At 35.9% G+C, this 20359-nt stretch overlaps 1 protein-coding gene across 1 annotated transcript; it reads right to left on the bottom strand.

Annotated features, from left to right (window-relative positions):
* Positions 1–59: 59 nt before the first annotated feature.
* LOC135618498 (probable alpha-mannosidase At5g13980) lies at positions 60–19504 on the bottom strand. The gene is made up of 29 exons (XM_065119389.1): positions 19192–19504; positions 19004–19087; positions 18772–18860; positions 18365–18539; positions 17955–18074; positions 17760–17846; positions 17612–17683; positions 17060–17173; positions 16330–16430; positions 16156–16249; positions 15891–16058; positions 15711–15800; positions 15132–15197; positions 14980–15036; positions 11300–11519; positions 11045–11184; positions 10723–10791; positions 10548–10607; positions 10395–10466; positions 7446–7493; positions 7223–7342; positions 5144–5209; positions 4796–4908; positions 4615–4699; positions 1588–1698; positions 1423–1518; positions 718–765; positions 498–566; positions 60–427 (listed from the first exon to the last, which is right to left on the bottom strand). The coding sequence occupies exons 1-29, from the start codon at positions 19411–19413 to the stop codon at positions 209–211; spliced, it is 3075 nt and encodes a 1024-aa protein (XP_064975461.1). The 5' UTR covers positions 19414–19504; the 3' UTR covers positions 60–208.
* Between the last annotated feature and the right edge of the window lie 855 nt (positions 19505–20359).

Raw genomic sequence — 20359 nt, 5'->3', positions numbered from 1 at the left:
ATAATGCATATACAGAGAACTATAAGAGAAAATTCCTCATGATAACCATAGATGAGAGGTGTTTGCAGATGCAAATTTATTTTTGATCACTAAAGAAGGTTCAGAAAATCCACACTGAGATGTCTTGTGACAAAATCAGCTGGAATTATTCATAATTATATTACAGGACATGCGTTGATGCTCAAGAAGGCTACAGAAATGCGAAATGTTAATTGTTTTTGTCAGCGGTCACTGATTTGTCGAGATTTAGAATAAAAGTGCGGATTTCCATTGGTCCAAGCTCAACCACCAATTTGGAAGGATCAACAAGACCTCCCTTGACTATGGTTTCATCAGTTGAAGAGCTCTCCACTCCCCATTTTAGCTTCTTCTTTTCCATTTCAGCCCTTTCTTGGTTGGCACTTAAGTTCATTTCAGTTATATTGATCTGAAGAAACACAATGAAATGAATATGTAAGAGAAGCTTCAAGTAAAATATTTATCAGGTGTTGTTTTACCTTTCTTCCTGGAAACATTTTCTTGAGTTCAACATATGCTATTTTTGAAAGATCTTTATCCTCACCCACCTGTCATGTTTGTGGAAAATAAAAGGGGATGCGCCCAAGGTGGTTATTCATATAGATACACAGAATTAACAAAAAAATGATTTTCTAATTTTTCCATTTTAAAATCATCAGTAAAGTCAAACTAATGCAAGCATTATCTTGAAGAACAAACCTCATATAGGTGTCCTAACCTTAGCAGAACACTCCCATCTTCAAGCTCCTGGATGTGCAAGAATATAATTGTAACAAAGTATTTCAAGAGTAAACTTTGAAGTTTATTACAATAGTTTTCAATGAGCCAAAGACATGGTTATCATTCACTTTTGTTGAAGTCAAATCCTAAAGGCTGATTTGGTATTTAGGTAAACGGCATCTCCTTGTCTTGTGTTATGGCTTTAAGTGACAATGCTATAATAAACTGGTCTAATAAACTTTATTCATCTCTGAAAAGAGCTTTAGTATACAAACAAATTTTCTTTGAAAAAGAAGAATATTGGGTTATATATCACAAAGTTCATGGATACCATTGAAAATGGGGGTGCCACCTTGACACACCATTTCACAAAAAAGTATCAATAACAACAGAGCATGTCATTCTTTTATATTCCTTTCGATAGTCACAATTCTCCTAAGCTGGCAGCATGACTGGAGCTATAGAGAGAAGTGGTAGGGACATATAATGGAAACAATTCAATGATTTTAAAAGTTACTTCCTCGTTGCAGGGACAACGAACATGAATAAAGTGGCTGTGGCACAGGCATAGAAACAATCTATGGAAAAACAGAATTATTATACAGAAGAGCAGATGTTTGGACAAGCAAGTTGAGCACATATAAGAGAGCTTCAATGTGCTAGAAAATATTTGCAAACAATTACCTGGAGAGTAATCAATGCAACATTCTCTGGCAAGCTGTATGAGTGGTCCAGCATTGAGAATGTCGTTATATGAAAATTCGACCAGTTGCCTTCGTGCTGTTAAAGTACAAGCTAAACTTCTAGCTATTTGGCAAATGCTAATAATTTATAGTGGCCGGATTTTACCTCTTCAGAGAATGCTATAAGAAGAGGAGAATATATCTGCTGGCCTGTTGACCTGCGCCAGTGGGCTCCTTCGCCTAAAGGATCGACTCTAATATATAACTTACCTTGAATCTGTCAAAGAACATTTAATCTGTGCATTAACAAAGGACAATTTGACAGTTTGTAAACTAACAGCAACTGGTTCGAAACCACTCTCCACGAAAATAACTAGAGAGATATGCCATCCTCAAAAAAGAAAGTATTGAGTAAATGAAATTCACCACTTGTGCAGGTTAGTGTGGCATCAAGTGTCAAAGATAACTGCTATCCTGTTTTTCAGTTCTCATATATGCATGGAATCAAATTGATACATCAACTAGCAACCAAAAATCAACAAAATCTAATAAAAAATATTGAGTGAGTGATAGAATAAAGATCACATGGATTATACAGATGAAAACATAAATAAAAGCAAGAAGAATTGCTTTAATACAGGTAAAAGAAGACAAGGCCATCCAAATATACAATTAATTATAAAATCTATTTTTCAGCCAATAATAGGCTTCTTTAAGTAAAACATAAACTGACAACTACTAAACTCTATCTGGGTTTATAGGGAATTAATAGGGAAAAACTTCCTTTTGTAAACATAAAATCACATAAAAGCCTACCCAAATAGACAGCCCAAAACTCGTATTGCAATTTACCTAGCCAACATATTTACATTTTAAATAGGATACATAAATGTAAAATGGCATAAAAATGATATTATAAAATTTCACACATTATCAAAAAGCAATGATGATAATCACTTGAGAATCAAATATTATCATATTAGATGCATCTAGATTCCAAATTAACATAAAATAAAGGCAAACTACGATAACCAAATCCAAGTCGCACCAATGTGCTTCCTCCATGAGAATCATGCTCCTTATTCTTAAAAATTTTCAAATGAAGCCCTGTTTGACAGCCTTATTAAGAATGATCGCTTGATTTGCATTATGAAATATCAACAGAACAAAGACCAACAATGACAACTAGTAATGGCAAGAGACTAAATGATGAGAGTTATAAAAGGTAATAAGCAAAATAATGGGACAAGTACCCCAAGAAAGGAAGAAAATTCTTGGCCTAGCAAATAAATGAAATGAATTCCTTCCAGCACCACAATTCATCATTGACACAATACACACATCTGCATCACTGATTGCAGGCTCCTCTAAATGGGCAACAAGCAGTTGCTATTATAGTCTATCTCAAACTCAATAATAGGAAAATTACAAGGCAGGATTTTTCTTTTTTAAAAAATAACCATTCAAATGTGATTCCTAAATAACTCAAACCTACCCAAAGTCATAACTGAAATAGGACCTATAAGCTTGCATTAACTTGGAACTAATTAATTCTATAAATTACCAAAACAAATGATGAAATCAACTAAAGGTCCTAAATTATTACATTACACACAACATCCGGTTTAATTAACTGCAACACAAACATAAACTAACTGAACACATAACTGAACACAATATAAAAATTTGCTCCTGCTCTGAAAAATCAAATTCTTGTGAATATTTGCCATTATTATATGGAGATTTCTTGAATCCTTGATTCTCAAGACTAAATAATTCCCTATAAAATTTTTTATTCCATGACAAAAGGATCCCAGTAAATTTCTCTTGCCATTTAAACTTGCTCCGGTACCAACTATTGTAAATTGAAGTGTGGTGTTAGGTCAAACCAAGGTTCAAAAAACCGGTCAATACTTACTGGTCTGAGCAGGGACCAGTATTGGGACTCAGCAATTTCTTTTCATCATCATATTTCCTGTTTTATCTTTTCTTGTGAGACCATACATCTACTATGACATTCTCACCTAAACTATCCAATATATCGGTCAATTTAGCTTAGGTAGTTTAGAAAATAAAGTTCAAAAATCCTAAATCAGTCAGACTAGTAGTGACCAGTTTACTAGTTTGACCAGGGACTGGAACCCGGACTAGGCAAAATCACCTAGTTTGATTCAAAATAAGACTTTTATTTATTTATTTTCATTTTCTAAAACTGGAGTCCTGGACAGCTGAATCAACAGCTGTTGGCTATCAACAACAGCTTACTATGGGAACTATTGTGCTCCATTTCTTTCATCTAAGAGCTGAGAATGTAATCTCCATCAATTCCACCAGCTATAGCAAATGATATCAGAAATAAATTAAATATAAAGAAATAACGATGGTTTTATTGCCATGTTACCGTCAATATTACATAAAGATTTATACTTTATCAGTAAAAGATTCCAAACAATTAAAGTTTATATTAGTAGTTGAACATAGTCATGTTGTCTAGTATCAGAACTGAGGCATACAGATCATTTATTTTGAGATATTGTGGTGCAGTAAAAGCATTACTCTGTACATGATATCGAAATTTAGATAAAAACTTCATAACCAAGGTTCGCAATTTCGTACCGTACCAGAGTATCGAGATCAGCTCGGTACGGTACGGTACGAGTATATCGAGCGGTATGCTCTGGCGTATCGCTCAAGATATATATATATATATATATAATAATAATAATAATAATAATAAAGTTAAAAATAAGAAAAAGGACGACGTCGTCTCGTTTCTTCTCCTCGCGCGGATGAGGAGAAGTCACCAACGACGTCGAGACCTCGTCACCTCAGATGAGGAGGAGGCGACATCTCATATACGGCGTCCGGCGAGAGAGAGCGGCAACGGATTGGGATCGTCGAGGTAGAGCAGCGTCAGATCTCCAGGTTCTCCCTTTTTTTTCTCCCTCTTCTTCCTTCTCCCTCGGCTAATACCACCCCGTAGTAGGCGGCAACGGTCGATATCAACCGTCACCGACCGATTTCGCGTGGTAATGGGGCGAAAACAGCCCCAATCAACGGTACCGCTCGGTAGCGGGTGGTCCACATACTGGTTTGCTAGCATACTAGTACATACTACTCGGTATGGACGGTATTATTCGAAATTAAAAACCTTATTTAGAACTACATATTTTAGATATTTAACTGTACTTACTGCTAGCCCTTCACATTCAATCTCTACACAAACTACTTCGTTAAGGGCTTCTGCAACACCCCGACTATCATCATGAAGCAATCTCCTATACAAAAAGTAACATAAGACTATATCAATTTGGCAGTCATTTATTTAATACAAGTTTTGAGAGACAGTAACTTAGATTTAAAAGAGAAAATACCTATGGAGCATCAATTCTACTTGGCCATCCACCAAACTGGTTCCACCTATTGCTCGATCTGCCAATACTGATAGTTCTGTACTGTCATCTTTGATATACATTCCTAGGTTAATCTGAAATCAGAGAAAAAAAGAACTATATATTTTGGCATCATAATATGATATTAATCTGGAAAATTATTGATAGAAAAGCTAAATCTTTGTGCCAAAGGTGTTCAGTTCTTGCTAAACTAGAGCATCTAGGATGCTTATACTTGCATGAAGGCTTCTTAATCTAATTTTGACATAATGTGCAGCTTAGCTAGTGCCAAAGATCTCAACAAAGAATAGTTTACAGATGAAAGCATACAGGATAATAATTTCCAGCAACAGGCTGGTTGACTTGAAGTTCCCAATCAGACCTGTAGTCTCGGATCTGAAAAAGGCAAAAGATTTCAATTTCAGCCAAATAAAAGACAATACGAACCATACAAATAAATTTTCATTTTTCTTTTGAAGCTTTCAACATTAGGTGACCACAAAAAAGTCCTTGGCAGTGAGAAGTTGGAGGCTAAAGTTGTAACAATAATTCCATGGTCCCACCCAGCATTAAATCACAATCAAGTTGTTGACGTTCCATCAAGTGATAATTGATTATACATTGTTGCCATGCTTATAGAAACCAAATCTGACTAAACTGCTCCTCAGATGAAATAAAAAGAGGGCAATCAAGTTGAACTCTCTTTTATTTGTCTGGTTGAAGACATGAAACATCATCAAGATTGGCTACGAGGTTTCAAACTTTCAACCATGGTTTTAAATTTTGATCCGGCACCAATACCGGTCCTTGGGCAAACTGATTTAGTACCAGTACAATGTGGCATATTGACACACATTACACCAGTTCTGACCAGCATGAGTTCAGCAACTAGCCAAACCCAATAAAAAATAACATTCTTTATGGTCATTGACCTAAATTAGGATTAATAATTAGTGAAAAATATAAATTTGGGTAAAAAATTATGATTAATAATCAGTAATCAGTGAAAAACATAAATTTGGTCAAGATATTAACTGATAATGAATCCAAACATGTATTATGCATAGAATACAAACCCTATACAAAGAGAACATATATAAAAGTTAAAAGTCTTAAATATCACATGTTGTCCAAAAAGGGTTTATCATAAAAGGTTTATATAGTGGACTGCAAATGGTGTCCAAACTCCAAAGAATATGCTCTCTACTGTCCATTCATTGTTTATCAAACTTATAATTAGTGCCATTATGGGTGACCACTTACAGTATAGAATAGAGGTCTCATCAATCTATCATAATCTCCATAAGACCGTAAATCCACTGTGAATTCAATCTGATTTATCAACTGACTTGTGGAAAACTCTCCTTAAAATACTTGGTATGGATGAACTAATTGTTGCATATAAGAGTCACACCATATAGGTCCCACTACATTTTAAAAGACTCTCCTTGACAATCTTCTCATCAAGATATCTGACGATAATCTCATATAGAGGATAAGCTATACACTGAGACAATGTTTTTTAATAATGGACACCAAGTAATGAGGGTCTCGAGCTATATTTGTAGGGATGTAATTGAAGTTGAATAATTTTGTAATTGCCTTTTGTTATCATTCTTCTCCTACTTAGCATTAGCAAAAGTTGTGAGATATGAGTCGAAATCTCAGGAGCTGATAATGTATGGAATAAACTAACCCATATACCTGTTTGGAGCTACATTACACTAGTAGTAGTCCTGCTAGCTTATGTGCAGCACTGGAACTCTTACACACAGCTCCCACTGGGCTGCTTCACAGTGGAAGTCTGACTGAATTGAGGACCCACACCATTATCACTCTCATTAACACAATCATACTTTATATATAGAGAGGCTTCACCAAATCCATGCCAGTGACTTAGGACCTCCCCTTGCATGTAATGATATTATTAAGGATATATGAATCTCGACTGTAAGTCTAAGATTATCATCAACATCAACCCTATGATCCTCCTATTCAACATGGATGAACAACTCAGATGTTTGTCTATTGATATCCTTTTATTATGTAATTTTCTTGCTGCAACTTCAAAACTTTTCTAGGCATCCAGCTTTGTACTGAAAGCCTGTCTAATCACTTGCTTTCTACATTTAGTTATGTTGAAAAGTTCATAGATCAAATGATACTTCACATGGATTATTCTTCCACCCCGACCATGTTGTCACAGTGGATGCACCCCTAACATCTTGTTATAAATTGTTGCCTCCTTAAAAAGGGCATATCCAGTGATGAGGCAAACTGTTATAGTTGATTCTTATAGAATAAAAACCAAGTTCAACCTTATTTCCCATAGTGGCTAATATGAACTTGCCAACAGATCCAAATCGTTATAGTTGATTCTTGGTGTTCTACGGATAGGAAAGAACTTACTCTCTTGATAAAATCACGTCCATTGGAATCTGTGTAGAATGTTTTGCTGGTATTCATAGTTGTTGCGATCTGAGTGACTACTTCTTTACCAACACCATCATTAGTTGGTATAGGACCAACCTGTATTCAGCAATAGACCATTGTTCAAATGGACAAACATATAAATGTGTTGATTTGATCAGAGATAATACTTCTTAGGAGGTTAAACAAAAGGGAAACTTACAATGAACTCTACTTCCAGATGTTCTTTTGTCTTGTATATTCTTGTAACCTACACATGGAAATTAAGGTACTTTTTCTTAAAACATCAGATAATGCTTATTCATGCAGCTAATAAATTACAATTTATTGCAATATCGGGTAAGCAGAGTAGTTGCAAGCAATTCATCCTTCCTTTGAACAAGGATTAACAAAAACCACAATGTTTGTATATGGTGTATCACTGTATTGTTCTAAATGCTGAGAAGTCTCTGGTCAGAGTTGCCTGCTGTAACGTTAATCATGCCAATTTATGTAGGTCATGATGTTCATATACCATGCTAGTGGATACTGGCACTAGCCATGAATGCATGTGGTAAACTTCTTTAACATATAAACTTGAGCATATGATGAGCATGTGACAATCACATGCTCGAACAAAATCTAGCTGCAACAGCAGGATACCTGGCACAGCAATAATTGATATATGTAATCTTGTTAACTGTTCAACATCTACTATTATATCACATAACTAGAGAATTAAAATAAAATACTAATAGTTACATAACAAATAAAATGGAAGATCAACTGACAACAACATAGGTTTCAAAGAACTAGGTAGAAAAGCAATAAAACCATACTGGAAACATATCACAAGAAAACAAATAAAAGATCAAACTTTGCCGGTAGCACATTACAAGTTCTCACTTAAAAAAAACCAGTGAATTTGAACATTACAAGTTGATCCAGTTGGTTTATCCTCATGAATGCTATTTGTTAATTCATTTGAAGGTCAAATATTGTAAAAGAAATACAACAACATATTTGCTCAGTATCAATACAGCCTTTAACCTTTTTCCAAAACTAGTGGTGTCTCTCATTGGATTCAAATTACACGATAAATTGATAACAAATCTAGAAATATGAATATTTGCTTTAGCCATTTCCAGAACTCTATGTCGAGTCCCAAGAATGATCTGGACCAAGGAATTCATATTCTGGATCTTATACCGCATGGAAAGATGGTGCCAACACAACATAGCATCATGACAAGGCTAAGACACTACACTGCATTTAAAGCACAGGGGCATGCTCAAAACTTGAATGATAGTTCAAATATGTACATTCATGAGTTGAAATCCATGATTGTAAAGTTTGAACTGAGGTTTTAAATACTTCTTGGTACAGTGTGTACATAACAATCACCAATCGGTATTTACCGGTCCTATGAAGGACTAGTATTGAACTATATCATCCAATAGCAATCTATATTATTCTTTTATTGTTTTATCAACTAGCATTGGACCGTATAAGATGGTGTACAACTTGGTACGGTGGTACTGTATCAGTCCAAAAGATTACTGAAACTGTACCAAACCAAGATTTAAAACCTTGGTTTGAACAAAGAGTAGAAGCTGGAACACTTCCAAGCTGATATTTCAGTCTTTTATGAATATGCATCCATGCATTGCAATCCATGGTTATAAAATTTGGATAGCAAGAAGTAGTTGGAAGTCGGAACACTTGACAAGTAGTACAACTTCCTGAACATGACACTCTAAAGGATCCCTTTTTGTTCTCATGGCTCCACCTTAACTTAGTATTTCACAATATTTTGAATTTCATACATTGTAATAGATGGCTATAAGCGTTTGAGCAGAGTACTATTTCAAACACGACAATCTCACAGTTGATCCTCTTTAGTTCTCTTTAGTATTTTACAGTCTCACAACACTGAAAGGCCATTCTCACATATTTTGTTACACTTACACCTGATATTTTACTTCGTATCTTGTAACTCATCTTTGACTCCCTGCTAAATCGAACACTCAGACATGCATCCAAATGCCATGCTCAACTCAGTCAATGCAACACAGGTGTTTTCATCATTTTGTATCTTGTAACTCACCTTTGATGCCCTGTTAAATCCAACTCTCAGACATGCATCCAAATGCCATTCTTGACACAGTCAATGCAACATAGGTTTTTTCATCCTTTGTGATACCTATAATATCTATGAATATACTACTTCACAAGTCATAGGTATATACATTCCACACTAGAGTTATGCAAATGATCAACAAGTCCCAACTTAATCACTTCTGGTATTGTTCCCATCTCATATTATTCAATTATATTAGAGTCCATATCATACTTTTAAAGTTTGCCCAAAACCTGCCTATAGATTGTCTTTCATGACACCTTTCAATGTCCATGGGCTCATTCAGTGCCTCACTGAGAAAAACTGTATCTTCTTCATGAGCTATTTAAAGTTTAAACAACAATCTCTGAGTTATCAATAGTATTAGATATATACACAAAAGTAATCCTTGAGAAAATCAAACTCTTGAAAAACCTTTTAGAACTTATTTTCTATATGAAAGTTGTGAGATAATAATGCCTAGTTTCATCAGTGGACCAAATTTTTTATGCATAGCTTGAAAAAGCAAGTTATTAACACGTCTCAAAAATTTTTTTTTTGACCTTTCACATAGATCAATGAACTGTTAAGAAAGATAGGGATTTGCCTGTCAGATAAACAGGTAAGATTCCTTACATCAATGCCCTTTCCATTGTAGAAAACACTGAGAATACCCTTTTTTTATGAGCATGTGCATGTGCACAGTAACTAGAAGCACTTTCCTTTGTTTCTGACTGTAACTTTGATAAGAGTATATTCAAATCATAGATTTGATGATCAGTCAACTGTTTCGAACATAAGTACTTTTACGGTCAGCTATGAAATAATAGGTGCAATAAGTATTATCACATTATCTTATGCAAATTCTAGAGGAACAAAAGGCATGATGCACATTTAAAATACAAAGATTGCTTTAATGAAAAGGGAAATACCTGATACACATTCTAGAGGAATAAAAGGCTCGATGACATTCAAAATACTAAGATTTGTTTGGTGAAAGAGGAAATTATGATACCACGCAATAATTTTTTTCATGTAAACTTGGAATATCACCTGATATATCCATGAACTTATCTGCTGATGTACTTCATGTAGTAACGGCCCTTGCAAGATTGTCAAAGGGACCTAAAAAAGTAAACTTACAGTGAAATGTTCACAATTATTTTTCCACACAAACACACACACACACAGATATTCAAGATATACCTTTTTCTCGGATTGTATTGGAAATTTACCACTTGGACGAAATACATAAGCACCAGAAGCCTGAATCAAGACAGGCAAATTTGTATGGTTAGTAAAAAGTTCTGTAGCATTTGCTCTATTATAACTGAGGATGATGGACAATAATTTTTTAAAAAAGAAAATGACAATTAAATACCTGAGGATCAGCACCACTTCCATCATCTCCAGAATAGAAACTGTATGTCTGTTCTACAGAAGCTTTGACCTTGAAAGTGGAAGTAGATCCCAATCAGGTGTCACCATTAAGTTAGAAAATTCATATAAAAAGCTAAAAACAATTCTCAAAGATCGGCTTCTACGTGCTTGAGAGAAAAACTTCAACCATAATTTTTTTGATCAGTTTTTCTGATATAAGATAAAATGATGAATAATATAAAATTGCAGAAGGAAAGAGGAACATCAAGAAATAAACATATAGAAGAAAAAGTTTCAAGATGAGGGTGATTTAGAAACCATACCAAGCTTCTTTTGTTGAAATAATGACTTAACTTGTTTCCATCCAGATCAAACTGTAGCTTCAGATTTCCTAGTTCAATCTCCATTGTGGAATTTTCCATACCTTGAGATGAAGATACCATTGACATAACAGCATGTGAACCTGGAATTTTAGAACAACAAATTAATAACCTCTTATTCAGAATTTTCTACCTCACTTGATAAGTAAACATAATTGATGGTAGAATATGGCATATCCAAGCAAATGGAAAAGTAACCTGTCTGTTTTGCACTTTTGATGAAATATGTAGTGAACCCAAGAGGTTGTACTGTTACTGGGAATGCAAGCCAATATTTTGGTGTTATGCTTGGAGATTTTCCCAAATATGCCTTGACATAAAAATTTCGTAGGGCTGTTGAGGGGCTTTTTATAGGTAAAAGCTGTGACTCAATTTCTTTTCCTTCATGATCCAGCACAAGGACGGAGTCACTAACAACCTGCAAGGTGTTTTGTGGATAACTACATTAATTCAGCAATGTATAGCTAAATGTAATTAAAAAATCCATAAAATACCCATAGATGATGTAGAACTAATCGACAGAATTATCTTGAACTATCAAAACCCTAATAAGCAAGGTCTGCCATACCAAATCGTACCACCCGGTACGGGCGGTGCATACCGGTCCGATAGGCTAACGGTACATGGACCGCCCTGTACCGGTCCGACTGTAGCAGTGCACTGTAGCTCTATAGCAGTGCAGTGTAGCAATACAGTGCACTGTTGCAGTAGAAATGCACTGTAGCAGTGCACTGTTATAATAGCACTACAGTGCACTAGTATACTGTAGCAATGCACTGTAGCAGTGCTACAATACTCGATGCACCTGGGTGTACCGCTCGGTACACCATACCACACCGGTACCGAGCCCAGATCGAAACACCGGTACGGTACGGTATTACGTACCTTGCTAATAAGATCTAAACACCCACAAGTAATGGATTTCATGCATCATTTACAATTTAAACTTAATCAGATACAATCGGTTATCATATTCAAAAGGACCTTAACAAATTTTTCAAGGCTTAAAAATAAAAAAATTAATCATTTAGGCCTTTGTAAGTTATTTGCATAGTCCTGCAAATTTATAAATTTTTAGAATCAATATTTATCATCTATTGATTTATTTAATGACTTTAAAGTTATTCATATATAATATACAAATAATATCATTATGTTATGTTTTTCTTAATATTCAACAAAATTATTTTATTTTATTTTTCATGGCATATTGACGACATGGAAAAATGGCCAAAATAGCTCCAAAAGTTTTTGAAAAATAGAAAAAAAAGTTAGAGAGGGTTTTTAAGTTTGAAATAAATATAAAATTAGTATAATTTTAACAAAAATAATCTAAATTAGAAAAAATTGTGGCACATCTTTTTCAGGCATTGAGGAGTAGCTTTGTGGTACATTCCGAACCTTCATTCTGTTAATATTGAATTATCTACAAAGAAATAATTTACATTTTTTGATTATTTTTTAAACAAATTAAACCTTAAGATTCAAATGAATTAAGTAATCAATCGATATATATAATTGATTCTACCACCAAAAGGAATGACGAGACTCCATGAGCAGTGGATTGGGGTCCTCGATCCTATGTATATGTTTATCAATTTGATATGATTGTCAAACTTAATCCTAAAATTGATCTCACGACATAGTATACTGATGCACCGTATGCCATTAGTGCATCAATGTGGTGATGGTTATAATCTAATTGTCGTGAACCACATGTATTCAAGGTAGCTCCTAAGGCAAGGACGATTGTGGTATGTATTGGTGCAGAGCATAGAGAATGTCAGAATTTCTACTTGCGCCACTAATCTACTACTTTGTCTCATAAGATTAATCACCGTACCACGACTCAGAGAAATATGACCAACTGTCACCATACTATTATTCAGTATCTGCCATATCGAATCGTACCGCCCAGTACGGGCGGTACGTACTGGTCCGAGCCTAGGTCGGTACACCTGGGTGTACCGCTCGGTACACCGTACCGTACCGATACCGAGCCCAGGTCGAAATACCGGTACGGTACGTTATTGCGAACCTTGCTATTATTGGCCATAAGATTCTCTATAATACGACAATTATGAGAACGATGAGCTTCGCTCTGTGTCTACATTATGTAGGTTTTGTCGCATCTGTTCAAAATCATCCACTGTCTTTCTCTTCCCCTTTTATGTATAAACTTAACTAGTACTTCATCGAGCTCCATGACCTAAATCTTGGATGACATGTATAAAATACTACCTTCCAGTCCATACACTACCCTCAAATTATGTAGATGGGACCATTGACTCCTTGGTGTCACCACCATCATCAGTCGAGACACTGTTATCTACGTCACTGCCATGTCTCTAGACCAAGCGGGTTGTTGAATGTGATTGAGAAGGTGTCTCATCGCCCGAGTCGATTCTTTCCAATAGTATGGCTAATGCTACCGCCTTCCCCTTTGCCTTTGACATTGCACACTAGGTGGACGATTGTGATTATTGGGTGTCTCTAATTCCTTGAGCAGTTTGACTCAATGTTGTCCGACTCCCTCCATCACGTTTGGACCGAGGGAGACCTTCTTCCTGCTAGGGATGTATTTCCTCTTCTTCTATTGTCTCGGTCGAAATACAAAGATTAGACCTATTAAGTGTCTAATTTAAAAAAAAATCAGCATTAAACATACTAATCACAACATTAAAGGCTTTAATTACTCCCTAATTAACACTATTCTACTATCTAAAACATGTCAAACAACATATTAGAAATTAACCACATAGAATAGGCTTAATCATCTCAAATCAATAAAAATCTAGAAAGAGAATATATACCTCTTGATTATAGTATTATTCCTTTTAATCCTCTCAAATTTGATCCAATCCACGAATTACAACTTTGTTGAGTTTAAGAGAGTGAAAATATGAGAATGAGAGAGAGAGAGAGAGACAGACAGAGATGCGAGTGAGAAAGAGTTTGAAAGAGTAAAATGGATTGAAAGAGATGGGAGCAAAGGATTTTCCTATGGTTCAAATGGTTAAATTGATCGTTTGAAATAGGGCAATCTTAGCCCTTCATTGGTAACGGTCGATATCCAACTGTTATCAACCTGGGGTTTAAAAACCCTTTTCCTATGGTTCAAACGATGAAATTGACCATTTGAAATAGGACAATCGGAGCCCTTGATCGGGTAACGGTCGAAATCCGACCATTACTGACCGATACAGACCCTATATCGCCCGATACGAGGTCATATAACGGGTACCGCCAGATAGAGGATGGTTCGCATACCAGTCCCCTGTCGGACCAATATGTACCGCCCGTACTTGGCGATATAGCTTAGTATGGCGAACCTTGGTATAACTTCACACTAAGCATATTGATACTTGGATTGCATAAGACTTAATATCTTGAAGATGCAGTTAGAGCCATCTAAATATGTTCTTTAGCTCCATCACTCTTGTCAAAAGGAATAATGTTGTTTGGCATCATCATATGAATAGCAATGCATAGACCTCATAACCAAATATGAAAATTTTACTACTTATCTAGTAAAATATAAAGGGCCCATTTTAAGAGATAGTTGAATGCAATATGTGCATAAATTTACACATTAGAAGATAGGAAAAATAAGTTCTGTAGAGTATGGTTACTTTAAAATGTTATAATCATATAACATTAGATCTAGAAGCAATTATAATTTACAAAGTTTTAACATTTAAATTAAACCAACAACTATTATTGTATTGAACTTTTTTTCTTCTTTACTTCCATATGGCAAGCAAAGAATAATTGATTGAATTATTTTTTGGAAATATGTGGACATTCAGGTGTAATCACTATGTGCAGATCAAGAACAAAAAATTATTAAAAAGCCATTAAAAAGAAAATGTTCTTACAGGTATTCTGATAATGTCCTCCCTCATCCAACCAAGAGAGTTATAGACAAGAACAACCTACAAAATGAAAACTCTAAAGAAATTATTTTTGGACTGTAACCAGACTATATTCTTTATACAGAGGAAGATATCAAATACAGTGAAGAACCTACCAAGCTTCTTCCAGCATATAAATCTGATTCAGATGGAGGGCAGTAACTTATGTTAAGAAGTGGGCACTAGACAAATAATAAATTCATGCATTAGTATCTGAAGATAAAAAAGATATAGTAAAGAAAATTACTTTGTTTCAATAAAAGAAGAAATTCAACCATCACGAGAATAGAATTCTCAATAATCAACTGATAGGAGACAAAATTTGTATTAAATTTAAGGATATGATAATTCATCCAAAAACTGTGATGGATATACAGATCCATCAACACAAACAAATTAACACAAGTCAGATGAACAAATGCAAGAGAATAAGCTTCTGAAACAGTTCATGTCTGTTAGGCCTGATTAGGCAGGGTATATAATATATATGTCTTGCGTGGAACAAGTGTTGTCTCCATCATTGCTCTAAACTTACAACTGCTTTTACTCTAGATGTACTTTGGTAACAGAGCAAACATACAATTAAACAAATTGCAAATTCAAAGCAGATCAAAGATTTAATAAAGAAGATCATGCAAGAACAATGCAGAGTTCTCACCGAAATCTACAGAACAATATAAGTAATCATTTACTACCTGCTCAAATTTTGTTACTGGGAGACAATCACCAGAACCTGAGATAGACTCTGTCAAGCAAGCAAATGAGGATTCAACCACCTTAGAAGCCTACAGAAAATATACAAATATGAATTTAATTGTATTGTAGTGGAAGTATGAAAGAAACTTGGAATGGTTATGCCCTGGAAGAAACAACACCTCTGCATAACCAATTGCCAAACGCTTGGCATAATCATTTGCAACATGTTGTTTTTCTGTTCCTGTAATGGCATCATGATGTTGAACAATTGCTAAAGCATCAGCCAAACTGTCTGTTGTAGGGCCAGAACTACTTCTTCCTTTAATAAACTCTAACTGTCTAGCTGCCTGAACTTAAAAAGATGATCTTATCAATGAAAACTTGTAGCCAATAGATTGAATAGAATTGCAGAATAATGCTCAGTGGCTCCTAAGAAATACTTACCACATAGTAAGAACTCAATAATCTTACATAACCTTTTAAGGCAGGCCTACTTGTGAAGTACCCTGTCCAATATGCATTTGCACGATCGGCATATCTAACAGTTGAGATTGGAAATATTAGATGATATTGCATTAGAAATTTTAATGATCTGTAGAAATTTTATTCTTCACTCACGGGAAGAAATCATCAGTCTTCAGTGGCCAAGATTCATTTGCTGCATGTTTTGCATTTGTGTAAATGGACGGGGTTGAATACAAGGCATTAACACGGCCGTCCTAAACCAGAGGGAAACTACAGTTCAGATAAAAGGGGAAGTAGTATATCTTGCAAAAATCAACATAAATTCCAATTTGCAATCTTCAATCTTTATTTCTTTCTTAAATTGTAACAATTACTTGAGTAAAAACAATTTTTATGTGCTTAATAACCTATGACATAGATTCGTATAGGACAAATGGGATGTCTTGAAAGTTTATGGACCTCAAAGGCTATACTTTTTAGTAATATGATATTCGATGTTTGCTTGGGCATAAGATTAAACATAGATGGAATCTCTGTAAATTCATGTTAAGAAGAAAAAGAAAAACTGCAGTGCAGGTTTCTTTTATGGAGTAGTCAAAACATTTTGGGAACATTCAATGAGAATAAGAAAAAATAAATAAACTCTGCAGATTCTCGCATGTTAATGCATTTTAAAGAGAAGATATTCCATAACAGAAATGGGTTAGTGCTTCAGAGACATGCAAATGGTCTTTTACTGACAAAAGTATCATAAAAAAGCTAAGCAAGATAGTAATGCATCAAAAACTATAGCTGTCCTATTTAAATAAATATAAATAAGGAATGATACACATGCTGAATCTCATCAGACTACCTAAATTGCCTTTTCTGGAAAAAGTATTACCTTGTTGACATAATGAATGAATTTATCCATCTGTCTGAACCATGAATTTGCATACTGATATTTGAAATCAGTCCCCATGGTAAACATGATGTGATCTGTTCTAGTAATGTTGGCCTGAAAAAGAAATTTGATTAGTTATTGCAGTTCTAACCTATGGGCCCGATGTGCAGTATTCTAGGTCTAATTTTTCATCTATAAGCAAAAGAAGTCAGATAAAAAGAAATTTTTTTGCTGATGAAAATAATGGCTATTTGAATTTTGAATGTCCAATTATCAAGAGTTAACCTGAAAATAAAAGTTATTTTGACTTCAGGAGACAATTCAACATTTATGAAATAGTATAGTATTCACACCAATTTCTCAGAATAAGCACCTTTTATGGCCATAAAAATTCCTAGATTTATATCCCAAAGGAAAGAAAAGTAAATGAAAAGAAAGAAGATACAGTTAACATTCGGGTGGTAGGTTAACTAAGCATTTTGCTGAATTTCTGGTGAAAAAGATTTAGAAAGTAAGTAGCAACTGAAAATTTATTAGAGAAGAACAAAATACCTGGGATAAAGCTGCAGCCACAAAATCATCTACTCGCTCTTGAACATTGTAATCAAATAAAAGGGGATCATCCTTCCACCATATACGATGATCACAGTAAATTTCTCCATGAGTAAATAATATTCTATAGCATTATCCACGGACTGACCTGAATAACAGGTGACTCATCATTAACTTCAAAGTAAAAGCCACCTGGAGGAGGTTCATAGTTCTTTGGGAATATGCCAGTGAATATCTGAATGGAGGTTTGCATTAATTAGATCATTCATATTAAACACGATTGAAGGAAGAGAATATTTAACTATGCATTGCAACTTAAAAGATGTGAGTCCCAAGAACTTACATCCACAGATGAACCAAGAGTTTTGGAACCCCGCCACACAACCTCAAGGCTCTTAGTATCCTTCCTTTTTTCTCGGTCTTGGTAATCAATGCGTGAAAAATAAAGAGCATCGAATCCAAGCTGCAAATAGGTATAATTTGTATCAAAAATACAAAAAAATTCATTTAGTCTGAATTGATAGACATGTAAAACTAGTGGAATCTATTTAAAAGGTATTACAGTAGCTTGATATGAAATAAATGAAAGAACTGGGTCAAAAGAAATAATCTTGTATTTCCAATTGGAAGCAAGATTTCTGCTATTTTTAATCCACTTCAAGTTGTGTATCAGAAAATTAAATATTGGAACTCTTCAGTCAGGGTTTGTTGGAACTCTTCAAGTTGTGTATCAGAATAGCTTGAAGCATGTACCTCTGCTCCAAGTAAATATGCTTGTACAGCAGAATGTCCAAAAGGATCTATCTGCCAACCAATCCGTGGAAGCTGATCAAACTCTTGTTTCAGAAACCGATGTCCAAGTGTGGTCTGATCAATCATGTCGATGTAGTGGACGACTGCTTCATCATGCATGCACCAACCTCCATTTCTTCAGAATCAAAAAGTCCACAAGGAAAATGAAGAATTAGACATGAAGCAGAATGAAGAAATCCTTGAGATTCCACAAATTTTTGTATTTACTCAGTAGTTACAACAGTAGACCTGTATAACAGTAGAAGAATGTACTAAACTCAACCATGAAATGGCAACGCTAATCATTGTAACCAGGAATTGGACTAAAGAGATATTAAGGCAACAAACGTTGAAGCAGCAGAGATTACATGAACTCCAACTGTCCCGAGTTGACCAGCTTCTTCACCAACTTCTTCGTCTTATCGCTCTGCTGTCTCCACCATCGGATAAAGAATGCCTATGCCGAACATCCAAAATCCAGTCAAGGATTCCCAAAAAAAGGAAAAAAAGGAACAACAGCCATAAATTAACCTCAAAAACAGAACTTTGAACCAAACTGAAACGTAATAAGATAATAACAGAGCAGGAATCCAGAAAGACCATCTCAACGAAAATGAACTTGCGACTCTTGTCGGCCAGAAGCGCCTCGACCACCGAATCCAACACATTCTGGATGCAAGCTCCCTGTTTTCCCCCAAACGAAATCCACCAAGCAAAAAACCCAATCAAGGGTCAATCAACCTCGAGACCAGAAACTGGTAGGTGAAGTGTCAGCGATGAGAACTGACCTGGATGGAGTTGTTGGAGCCGACGTAATACTGGTCGATGGTCTTGAGCCAGCCGACATCGTCGTGACTGTGAGGCACGAGGTGTACGTTGAGCTTCCCGAGGACGACGCCCCCCGACGTGTTGTAGGCGATGTAGGCGGCGTCCGCAAGACGCCACCACGAGGCCAAAACAAGGAGCAGGTGATGAAGGAGAAGAAGAGAGGAAGAGGCGGCGATCGCCATGGCCAGCACAGCTCTATCTCTCTCTATGCATATGGAGCTACGGAGTGAGGAGATAGACTCGAGGGATCACGAGACTTGAGGAGACAATTATTGGTTGCTTATAGCAAGCATCATATGGGGGGTGTGTGTGTGTGAGAGAGAGAGAGAGGGGGTTTGGGCGCGGATGGTCCACGCGAATAGACGGCTATGATCCTGAATTGTAAGAATTCGATTAGAAAAGAATTTGGATCCAATCCACACCGGAGTCGTTTTGCCACGGACAGGGAATTGCTCATGTCCCCGTCTCAAGTCGGCAGGACTTTGGGGTTCAGGATCCTCTCCAATTCTCACTTCTCTCGCCCATCTCAACCGTCCACAATCCCCAACTCAAATCTCGGTCGTCCATTTGGGCCACAGCACCCGTCGCTTTAAACGCCAACGCAACGGATAAGAATGGGAGGAGGACGGGTCTGGGTTGGAAAAGTCCAATTCTGGGACCGAATTGGGTCCGATAGTACCTCGAGTTAGCGACAGGTCATACACAAGCATCAGATGCACCGCAGAGAAAAGTCCATTCGGTCATTAGTACATGTTGTTGGTCTTTCCCTTGCGTGCAACAACGATGAGCATTTACATTACCCACCAAGCTGTCTAGAAAACTCGTGTCTCGTAATCTCAATCAAGGTTCGTAATATCATATCGTACCGATGTTTTGATTTGAACTCGGTATCGATACGATACGGTATATCGAACGGTACACCCAGGTGTGCCGAGCGATATACTCAGTGCTACAGTGTTACAGTACTCTCGGACCGATCCGTATACCGACAATCTGTCGGATCAGTACGTATCACCCAAATCGGACGGTACAGTTCGATACTGCAGACCCTGATCTCAACACCACCAGTGTAGTTGGTAAGTAATAAGAATAAAGCACATCGCTAATGCATGTAACGCAAGACTATCA

This window comes from Musa acuminata, chromosome BXJ2-8 (genome assembly GCF_036884655.1).
Source record: "Musa acuminata AAA Group cultivar baxijiao chromosome BXJ2-8, Cavendish_Baxijiao_AAA, whole genome shotgun sequence".
NCBI lineage: Eukaryota > Viridiplantae > Streptophyta > Magnoliopsida > Zingiberales > Musaceae > Musa > Musa acuminata.
The sequence above is the reverse complement of the archived record's forward strand: the minus strand, read 5'-3'. Positions and strand labels throughout refer to the sequence as shown.

What these genes read in the sequence shown, in the direction of transcription:
- LOC135618498 (XM_065119389.1), bottom strand. Translation starts at nt 19,413, where the DNA reads ATGGCGATCGCCGCCTCTTCCTCTCTTCTTCTCCTTCATCACCTGCTC. An exon ending in GTAGAATTGATGCTCCATAG is followed by an intron (nt 4,700 to 4,795) that starts GTATTTTCTCTT and finishes CTTTTTGTATAG; the next exon opens with GAGATTGCTTCATGATGATA. An exon ending in TTATAGCATTCTCTGAAGAG is followed by an intron (nt 1,519 to 1,587) that starts GTAAAATCCGGC and finishes GTACTTTAACAG; the next exon opens with CACGAAGGCAACTGGTCGAA.